The sequence below is a fragment of the Hemitrygon akajei genome, chromosome 1, assembly GCF_048418815.1.
Source record: "Hemitrygon akajei chromosome 1, sHemAka1.3, whole genome shotgun sequence".
NCBI lineage: Eukaryota > Metazoa > Chordata > Chondrichthyes > Myliobatiformes > Dasyatidae > Hemitrygon > Hemitrygon akajei.
In genome coordinates, this window is record NC_133124.1 from 104,529,853 (window position 1) to 104,541,236 (window position 11,384).

Below are 11,384 nucleotides of genomic sequence, written 5' to 3' on the forward strand. Positions count from 1 at the left end.
AGATAGCAGAGGTTTAGAGCAGGGGTTCCCAACCATTTTTATGCCATGGACCAATACCATCAAGCAAGGGGTCTGAGGACCCCAGGAAGGGAACCCCTGCTTTATAGAGATGTGGGCCAAATACGGCAACTGAAGACAAGCTTAGATGGGCATCTCTATCCGCCAATAAATCAGTGAATCAGACTTGAGCATTCCTTGTTAACAATGTACAACAGGTTCTTGCAATCACAAGAAAAGCGAGTAAGACGATCACTTGCTGTTAGAGTGCACACCTCCTTCATGCCCCGAGGCCTCTCTGAGTCAGCCAGCACGATTCACACACATTCAGCTCCTTCAGTTTCATGCCGATGAGTAACTCGCTGATGGGGTATTTTCTGGCATTCAGTGATTATGATTTGCAAGCTGACTGTGCAGCCATTGACAGCAATTAAAAAGCACATTCTTAAGTTAACATTTTAACCATTTTATAAAGTGCGCTGTTGGGACTGGAACATAAAAGTAAGCTGTCTTCATGACTGTTGTCCAGTAGCGCTCACATCTTTGGTGATGCAATGCTTTGAGAGGTTGTTCATGACCAGAATCAACTCCTGCCTCAGAAGGGAGCTGGACCCACTGCAATTTGCCTATCGCCACAATAGGTTCACGGCAGATGCAACCTCTAAAGCGCTTCACACAGCTTTAGATCACCCGGACAATTCAAACACCTACCGGTATGTCAGGATGCTGTTCGTTGACTAAAGCATAGCATTTAACACCATCATTCCTACAGTCCTGATCGATAAGCAACAGAACCTGGGCCGCTGTACCTTCCTTTGCAATTGGATCCTCGACTTCCTAAGCGGAAGACCACAGTCTGTGCGGATTGCTGATAACATCTCCTCCTCACTAATGATCAACACTGGCATACCTCAGGGATGTGCTTAGCCCACTGCTCTGCTCTACTCTATACCCGTGACTTTGTGGCTTAGCATAGCTCAAATGCCATCTATAAATTTGCTGATAATACAACCATTGTTGGCAGAATCTCAGATGGAGACCAGAGGACGTACAGAACTGAGATATACCAGTTAGTTGAGTGATGTCATAGCAACAACCTTGCACTCAACGTCAGTAAAACTGGAGCTGACAGTGGACTTCAGAAAGGGTAAGATGAGGGAACATGAGCCAATCCTCATAGAGAGATCAGAAGTGGACAGAGTGAGTCATCTCAAGTTCCTGGATGTCAAGATCTCTGAGGATCCAATCTGGTCCCAACATAACGAAGCAGCTATAAAAAAAGGCAAGACCACGGCTATATCTCATTAGGAGGTTTGTCACCAAACCACTCTCAACTTCTACAGATATACCCTGGAGAACATTCTGACAGGCCGCATTATTGTCTGATGTGGTGGTGGTGGGGTGGGGGGGGGGGGGTTGTGGGGGAGCTACTCCACAGGATTGAAAGAAGCTACAGAAAGTTGTAAAATTAGTCCGCTCCATCTTGGGTACTGGTCTTTGTGGTATCCAAGATATTTTCAAAGAGCGGTGCCTCAGAAAGGCGGTGTCCATCATTAAGGACCCTCATCAATGAGGACATGCTCTCTTGTCATTGTTACTGTTAGGAAGGAGGTATAGAAGCCTGAAGGCATACAGTGATTTAGGAACAGCTGTTTCCCCTTTGCCATCCAATTCCTAACTGGCCATTGAATCCATAAACATAACTTCACTTTTATTATTTCTGTTTTTGCACTGTTTTTAATTTAACAATTTAATATGCATATATACAGTATACTTACTGTAATTGATTCACATATTTTTCCCTATATTATCGTATATTGCATTGTACTACTGCTGCTAAGTTAAGAAATTTCACGACAAATGCTCGTGATACTAAACCTTATTCTGATTCTAAATATGAGATTAAGGAAGAAGGTGAAAACATCATTACAATACCCTGCATCACTAAATAGCTCTCAAAATAAATTCAGAATTGTTAACATATTACAGTATCTCTAATGGTTTATGTGAACATTATCGAATAGATTTGACAGCAGCCACAAGGTTATTTGTATGCCTATAGATGATGCAAATATTTCTGCAAGAATTTCCACAATTACTTTCCCGGTCAGGCTCTGGGGATTTATCCTCCTTAATCTGCCAGCACCAATCTATGGTCAACTAATTTGCCTCTGTATCTTAGCTTCCATGATTTTCTCTTGAATAAAAACTGATGAAAAATATTCAGTAGTATTCTCACACATCTCCAGTGGCTCCATACATAGACAAGAATAACCTTTAAGGGGAGGTTCTCTCTCCCTGGACGTCCTTTTACTCAATGTATCTATAGAATCTGTATGGATTTTCCTTAAACTTACTTGCCAGATCTATTTCATTGCTCTCTTTATGCCCTCTTAAATGTACTCCTATAATTTTTGTTTTCCATTTGGAGTAGATGTATTTGTTATCAACGCCAGCATGCCAGGTATTTTGAATTCACTGATTCTGCTTACCTAATACTTCTGCATTTACATTTAAGGCCACTGTGAAAGAAATCAAGCCGATCACATTCTGGGATCTTTTCAGGATATCAAGTCTGAGAAGAGTTACATTAGTTTTGACCTACATTTGGTAATATTGGATTTTTAATTAATAAACTTTATATTTCATAATGCCGGGTAACAGAAATGTCCCCATCCTGTGCAGTTATTTGGGGAAGTTACAAAGACTATGGTTTATAACCCAAAATATTTGGAAAACTGGCAAAGCATTTTTTTAAATGTCCCCAAAACTGAAAATGAATTTAATCCAGTGTATGTGGGGTTTCTGACCTTTTGTCAGGTCTTATTGCACCTATCATGAAAATTGACCAGTTACTGTCCATTGTGGGTCACCTTTGCAAACACAACATTATTTTCATGATAATGCCACTTGTGTGCAATGCTCTTTTTGGGTCATCACAAGAAAATTTGGATTACATTGTGAGAGGGTCTGAAGGCTTTTTATTGAGCGGTTTGGAACAACATGATTTTAACTAAGGTATGTTAAATAGTTTGGTAATATCGTTGGAATGCACAAAAAAAAGTAGGCATAGTCATTCAAAACATGACCTAACCCTCCTTTTAACCATCTCCAGTGAACTATCCTTCAGAGTTCTCAAGGCCAAAGAACTCCAGAGATTTATCAATTTCTGTAGCAAGAAATTCCTTTAGACATAAGTTTTAAACAGCTGTCCCCTTATAGCATTTGCTTTCATGTTCAAGGATCCAACAACTCAATATCTACCCTGACATCATGTCCCCCTAGTTTCTGATGTTTCAATAATGTCATCTCTCATTCTTCTAAACTCCAAACAAGTCTAACTTGATTTCAAACCACTCGTAATAGGAGATTGTTTTCACCACAGGAATTAACCTAGTGAATCCCTTCTGGACTGCCTCCAATGGTTCAGAAAAATCCTTTCTTAAACAATGGGACCAAAATGTTGTTATTTTTGTATATATGTGTATAATTTTATCAATACTGAAAGTGAGCTGCAGTAAGGAAACAATCAGGTTTTTTATTTTTGACTTGCATATTATATAACTTGTTTTATTGCAGTAGCAATACAGTACAAAGACATAAAAATTATAAATTACAAAATGATGCCCACATTTCTTTTCTGGTGCCACAGGTCTGTAAATAGCTTTGTGTATTATGGATTATGCTTCAGTGTTGGAAGTTTTGGCAAGAACATTTACCTAACAAACTTCATCTTCGGATTAGTGGAAATACTCCGTTTTTCCTGCATCTGGTTCTTGGCAAGATTTGGTCGGAAAAAATGTCAAGGATGTTTCCTGTTGCTTGGTGGTGTTACATGCCTCCTCATATTGACTTTTCCGGAAGGTAGGAGTGAAGTAAATGAGTGATGGAGCAGGCAGGATCCCATCATTTGTCTCCAGGATGGTTCTGTCATTTGCACCATTCCTCTGCTCTCTATTGAAATGAACCGTACAGTTAATTCCACTCACTCTGTCTTTTACCAAAGTCACACAGCTGCTTCCTTTGATCCCTTTAAAAAGTTAAGACTGGCTCAGTTTCCACACTATCCAGGCAATGTATTCCATGACATTGAAACCATCCGGCTTAATAGTTTTACTGATTTATCATAAGAACCATAGAATGTGAGGCTGGAAGCTAACAGAAGCACTCATAGAATCCTAGCAATGTATAACTTGATTCATTCTTTCAATGCTGGCTGAAAGCCAGATATTAATGTTAATCCCACTTCTTCACTCTCAGATTGTAGCTTTGCCATTTGTGGGTTTTGGGTGCTTATTTGATACCTTATAAATGTATTGAAATTTTTGCTCCAGAGAGTACGTACTAACTTTCACCACTCCTTTGTGAAATGATCTTTTCTCAATTCACTTCTAATCCTTTTGTGAACTGAGATCGGCATCTCCTAGATATTATGCTTTCTACATTGGGTAATAATTCCTTTCTATTTGGCCTGTCCAGTTCCCTCACAATTTCCCTCAGATCCATATGATATATTTTTATTGTAACTAAACTTATTCAGTCTTGGCAAAATCCACAAATCTTCTCTAAGCCCTCTCTCGTAACATCACATTCTCTCAGTGGTCAGAATCGTATGTGGTAATTTAGTTATAATGTATCTAGTATGTTAGATGAGTTAAAGTGATTTATGTGTAGAAGAGTGGGTGAAATCTAGCAAAGGCATTCAGGTAATTTCTATATAAAATAGTTATTGAGGAAATATGGTTCATCATTGATAGCTAGTGCATTTACAGTTGCTTTTAACCCAACTGCACAAATCTAAGGTAGTTGCATGAGGAAGTATCGGTTTCTCTAATTAAAAGAGATCCGTACAGGCTGAAAGTGTAAATTACTGAGCTCCATGAAGGGAGAATAATGCTGAATATTTTATGCACTCTACATAAGTGGGAGTGAGATTAGTACTACATAACCTGAAATCTGGGAGATTGGAAATGTGGCTCCAGGAAAACATTCATGCACCATCAATCTATGGACTATGACACTCGGGGACTTCGGCTAAATTATTATTTTTAATATTTTTGTAACTATATATTTTTCTGCTATCATTGTGATATGTGCTATGTGTGATTGTGGGTACTGTGTTTTGCACCTTGGCCCCAGAAGAACACTGTTTCGTTTGGCTGTATTTGTGTGTATGGTTGAATGACAATTAAACTTGAACTTGGAAAAGGAGACCAGGGGCCAGAGTAAACTGAACTGTAAAGCAGAGTTTGAAATAAATGGGCAAGTGGCAACACGCACATTTCATCCAGAACATTCACTTTCCTTTCACTACCAGGTTTGTCATTTCAATTTCCCTCTCTTTCTTTAGTGTAAAGGAGCAACTTTGCTTTGGCGGTCCGGAAATCTTAGTCACAGTGACCATAAGTGGGATATCAGAAAAATATCAGGCGCAGCATTTGGGGAACTAATTAAAATGGGTTCCTTGCAAAGCAGAGCATGTTCAAGCATAACCCTGCTGTTGTGTCTGTTCTTTCTGTTTCAGGAATGGCTCTGGAAGTCACAGTGCTTGCTGTCCTTGCAAAGTTGTCAATCTCATGCTCCTTCTCAGTAACTTATGTTTATTCTACTGAGTTATTCCCGACTGTGATCAGGTATGACGGATTAGACAAAGTATGCGTGAAATCTCACTATTTTCATACTGGAATGTTTCATCCATCTGTTCAACTGTATATCAAGCATTTGGAGATCAGGCACAGAATCTGTGAAATGTAGACAGCGATTTGCCGCAACTTGCCTCAGTAACATTCTGGATGTGTGGTTTGTATTATCCCTCTATTCCTTACAACACAGGATTGATAATGAAGCTGAGTTCGTAGCCCACCTTGACAATTTGTATTTAATGTGAAGTCGTGAAGTAAAAAAACTGTTATCAGAAAAAGTGACCACAAAGTCTTAAAAACCCACCATATGCACAAATAACCTCAAGGGTACAAATCTACCTTCCTTCACATGAAGTGGTCTGTGCTGAACATGAAACTACATGCATGCCAAAATGGCTGACTGTTAAATAACCTCCAAAGGGGTTAACTAAATAACTGATTTCCATCACCACTTTTTCTTGGCAAATAGTGGACGATAATAAATTTCAGGAGCTGTGGATCAGTATCTTCACTGCAAATAAAAACAGATTCCGAAAAAGTGAAAACACCATAAGGCCAGATAGCTTTTCATCACAAGAGAAACAAAATTAATGTTTCATCAGTCTATTTTGAAAGGTCATTAACTGGAAAATGTAATTGTTCCACAAACTTTATGATTCCTTAGACTTACATTGCCTGAAGTTCTGGCACTTTCAATAAATACACTCAAAAACTTCTACAGAGCATTTTGACAGGCTGTATCACTGTCTGGTATGGAGGGGTTACTGCACAGGACTGAAAGAAGCTGCAGAGGGTTGTAAATCTAGTTAGCTCCATCTTGGTTACCAGCCTACAAAGTACCCAGGACATCTTCAGGGAGCAGTGTCTCAGAAAGGCAGTGTCCATTATTAAGGACCTCCAGCACTCAGGGCATGCCCTTTTCTCACTGTTACCATCAGGTAGGAGATACAGATGCCTGAAAGCACACACTCAGCAATTCAGGAACAGCTTCTTCCCCTCTGCCATCTGATTCCTAAATAGACATTGAATCTTTGGATGCTACCTCACTTTTTACATATACAGCATTTCTGTTTTTGCATTTGAATAGATTTTTTAAATCTATTCAATATACATAATTGATTTACTTGTTTATTTATTATTGTTATTATTTTTATTTATTTTTTTCTTTCTTCTATACTATGTATTGCATTGAACTCCTGCTGCTAGGTTAACAAATTTCATGTCACATGCTGGTGATAATAAACCTGATTCTGATTCTCATTCTGATTTTCTCATGAGTATACTATTAAAATGGCATTCTATGTCACAAAACCCTAAGTGGTAATGGGTGGCAAATGATGGGCAATGTAAGGAATAAAGGAATTGTGTAAGAAGGTGGATTTGAGACGAGTAAATCCTGAAGGCTTGAATGACCTAATCCTTCTATTTATTATATTTTTCTTTCATATTGAAGTTTATTAACTGCCTATTTTTACCAATATGTGAGCAAGTAATTTTTAACCATTTGCTTTACTTCACCTTACTATTCCCAATTCGCATTTCAAGATATTCCGCTGAATTTAGAACCACAATGAAACCTGCACTCAGTGACCACTTTATGAGGTCATTGCACACTTGCTCGTTAATGCAAATATCTAACCAGCCAATCAGGTGGCAGAAACTCAGTGGTTAAGAGGTTCAGCTGTTGTTCAGACCAAACAGCAGATTGGGGAAGAAATGTGATCTAAGTGACTTTGACCATGTAATCATTGTTGGTATCAGATGGGGTGGTTTAAATATCCCAGAAACTGCAGATCACCTGGTGCAAAAAGCAAAAAAAAAATCCAGGAGTACTATGGGAGAAAATGCCTTGTCAGTGAGAGAGGTCAGAGGAGAACGACCAGACAGATTCAAGCTGACTGGAAGGTGACAGTAACTTAAATAACCATGTGTTACAGCAATGATGTGCAGAAGAGCATCTCTGAATGCACAACACATCTAACCTTGAAGTGGTTGGGCCACAGCAGCAGAAGACCATGAGCATATAGTCAGTAGCTACCTTACTAGGTGCAGGAGGTACCTAATAAAATAGCCACTGAGTGTACTTTCACATTTTATTTATTCTTTGCAACCTGTGAAATCAGTGATCAAGTAACGAAACAGCAGATGCAGAAGAATAAACAATTAAGTATTTAGACTTCTAATTTCCAAAGAGAATAAATTGTTTCCATTTGCTGGTGTGCTTTATGTTGCATGGTCTCATTTTAACTGACACCTATGATGATAGAAAGAAGATTCTTTATAAATGATTGTTATCAATGAACAGAGTATGGAGAAAAATATTGTATTGCTGACACGTTTACGGCTCTTTCTTTTGCTGATGCAGGCAGACGGGCATTGGTTTTGCATCCATGTTTGCTCGGTTAGGCGGCACCATTGTTCCCTTGATTATGATTCTGGAACAGGACTATCCAGGTATCTCCTTGATCTTATTTGGAATCACATCCATAATCGCCAGTGCCCTGAGCCTCCTGCTGCCTGAAACTGCCAACAAAGAATTGCCAGATCACACTGGACAACTTGGAAATGTTAAAAAGTTAGTGCTGTTTTAATTATGCTATGAGCTTGGCCCCTTTTGGTCACAATTTAATATTCCAAACCAGCTGTTAATGTTCTGTTCAAAATTAAACAGTCAACAGGTATTGACCTCCCAGAATATTGTACTGCATTGAATTATAATGAGAATCAGCAATGGCTAAACTACATCTGACTGTAGCATGGTCATCCTGAGATATTCATTCCTTTTTGTCAAGGATAAGTGTGTTGGTGTGTGGCCAAGTGGTTAAGGCGCTGTTCTAGTGACCTGAAGGTCGCTAGTTCGAGCCTCAGCTTAGGCAGTGCCATACATACAAGGCACTTAGCCATACATTGCTCTGCAATGACATTGGCCCTTGGTCTCCCCGTGACGTGGAGAGGGGAGTCTTGCAGCACTGGCAACTGCCGGTCTCCCATACAACCCTGCCCAGGCCTGGATGCCTATTATGAGCTACTAGTCTGCTCATAGTCTGGCAATAAGTGAGGAAGTAGCTGGAGTCCACAGCTGAAAATTGTACCCTATAATAGGGTACATATTTTAATCCATTGCTTATAAGTAACCTTACTTTAAATTACCAAAACAGTTTGAAAGCTTAGTTGAAAAAAAATGCAAGATAAGTCAAGGTACAAAAGCCTGTTCCTTGAAGAAAATAAATAATATGACAGTCAAAAGCTTTTAAAACATTTTATTAGTATCCTTGTTCCCCTCCCACTGAAAAACCAAATTTAACTTTTAAAACTAAAGCTGTGCAAAGTTTATTGTATCAATTTTGTATCAATTTGTTTATTGTATCAATCCTTGGGATTGTATCAATTTTGTGGGTAATGCTGATCCCCAACAAAGATTGGAAAAGCTTGATTTGTGCTTGAAATACCTTCCCTTAAATCTCTGTGTGATGTTGATTTAAAGTAAATTACATGAAGCAAAAAATAATCAATAGTAGTTCCAGGTTCATTTATTTTCATTTTTGTTCCAAAAAGAAAGTAATATCATTAGTGGGTGAAGAAATGGTTTCCAAAAGGTAATTAGGATCTGTCATCATGAAGGTTGATGGTCTGACCAGCTTATCCCAAAAATATGTGTATTGCTAAAATATCAAAGCTCCAAAAATAGGTGGGGCAGGTTGTGTTGAGAAAGCAGAGAGTCTGCAGAAGAACTTGGACAGATTAGAAGAATGGATAAAAAAGGTGGCAGATGGAATATTGTATAGGGAAGTGTGTGGTCATGCACTTTAGTAGAAGGAATTAAGGCCTAGACTATTTTCTAAGTGGGGAGTGAGTTCAGAAATCAGAGGTGCAAAGGAGCTTAGGAGTCCTTGTGCAAGATTCCCTCAAGATTAACTTGCAGGATAAATCAGTAGTAAGGAAGATAAATGCAATGTAGGCATTCATTTCAAGAGGACTAGAATATAAAAGCAAAGATACAATCCTTAGCTTGTATAAGGCTACATTTGGAGTACTATAAGCAGTTTTGGGCACCTTATCTAAGGAAGGATGTATTGACATTGGAAAAAGTCCAAAGAAGGTTTATGAGAATGATCCCAGAAATGAAAGGGTTAATTGACAAAGAGCTTTAGGTGGTTTTGGGCCTGTATTCACTAGAATTTAGAAGAATGAGGGGGCAATCACATTGAAACCTATTGAATGTTGAAAGGCCCAGTTAGAGGGGACATGGAAAAATGTTTCCAATTGTGTGAGAGTCTAGGACCAGAGGACACAGCCTCAGATTAGAAGGACATCCCTTTTGAACAGAGATGAGGAGGAAGTTCTTTAGTCAGACTGGATTAATCTGTGGAATTCATTGCCACTGATCGCTGTGCAGGCTATTTCATTGCATATATTTAAAGCAAAGTTTGATCGGTTCTTGATTTGTAAGGGTGTCAAGGGTTACAGGAAGACACCAGGAAAATAGGGTTAACATTTTAGCCATAAATGATGGGATGAGTGGCCTAATTCTGCTCCTATGTCTTATGGTGTTTTGGTCTAAGCATGTATTTACATAAAGATGTTTATTTTACTGGAGTCACATGCCACATACTGTCTTTTTCCAATCATTAAGGTAATCAGAGGAGCTATTTAACCTACTAATGTAGGTAGAATGCAAACTTCTCTCTAGATCACCTTCAATCTGTTAATGTCCTTGTTATAAGGTTGATTAACAGCTTTACTTTGTCTCTAGGGAAGTGAATGGCAAAAGTGATGTAGAAAATGCATGCCATCAGTCTGCAGCAGATGCTGAAGGAAACTTCACTATGAGCACAAGAATGTGACGCTACATGTTTTTGAAGAGTGGCCTGAATTTGAGCAGCACTGACTGCAACCACTTCAGAAATACACTGCATTTTAACTTTTAGCTTGTATTCATTTACAGGAAACAATATGTCAATTTGTCAGAAGAAAAATTAGGTCAGAAAATGACTTTAAAAATATTATTGAATAATTCTTTATTAGTAATTTGAACGCAGGATGAATCATCAGACCCTGGTACAATGAGTTGGAGGAATTCTTTATTTCTTGTGACTGAAATTAGGCAATGTGTGATACGTGTATGATGGTGTACTTTGTTTTTAAGGCAACTAATACTGTAGATATTCATGAAATGTATAAGGAAAGTATCCACAGGATTTCATAAACATAATAATGATAGGAGTCCATCTGTGGGATCTCAAGTAGAACATGTATTTGTCACACTGCTTTGGCTAATGCACGGAAACATAATTGCATAAAATAGACATAATGGCAGACTTGTCTTGAAGGAACAGATTAAAAAGGAAATGACTTAATCTTGAATTCTTGTTTCATTGTATTTCCTTACATTCTCCTTATTGTTGCTGTGTCTCATTTGAAATATGCAACTGTTTCACAGAGTTTCCCTAAAATAAGATGATGGAAAATAATGTGTTTTAATCTATTACTCTTCACCAACGTCCATCCCTAATTTGACCTTTTAAAGGTTTATAAAAATTATGATGGGCATAAATAGGGTAGATGGTCAGAACATTTCAAAACAGATGTGGAGAAATTTTTTTAGCAAAGGTGTGGTGAATTTGTGGAATTGGTTGCCACATGCAGCTCTGGAGAGGCTAGGTCATTGGGTTTATTTAAGGCAGAGATTAATCGGTTCTTGATTGGACATGGCAACAAAGATTACGGGGAGAAGGCAGGGAACTG

At 38.4% G+C, this 11,384-nt stretch overlaps 1 protein-coding gene across 4 annotated transcripts in view; it reads left to right on the plus strand.

Annotated features, from left to right (window-relative positions):
• Window positions 1-11,003, plus strand: part of slc22a13b (solute carrier family 22 member 13b) — a 38,816-nt gene extending 27,813 nt beyond the window's left edge. For all 4 annotated transcript variants that reach the window (XM_073048770.1, XM_073048789.1, XM_073048781.1 and 1 more), the window contains 5 exons: window positions 2,516-2,607; window positions 3,650-3,861; window positions 5,522-5,630; window positions 8,005-8,214; window positions 10,393-11,003. In XM_073048770.1, coding sequence (XP_072904871.1) covers window positions 2,516-2,607; window positions 3,650-3,861; window positions 5,522-5,630; window positions 8,005-8,214; window positions 10,393-10,483 — 714 coding nt within the window. In that variant the 3' untranslated portion in view covers window positions 10,484-11,003. The remainder of the gene's footprint in view (window positions 1-2,515; window positions 2,608-3,649; window positions 3,862-5,521; window positions 5,631-8,004; window positions 8,215-10,392) is intronic.
• The last annotated feature ends 381 nt before the right edge of the window (window positions 11,004-11,384 follow it).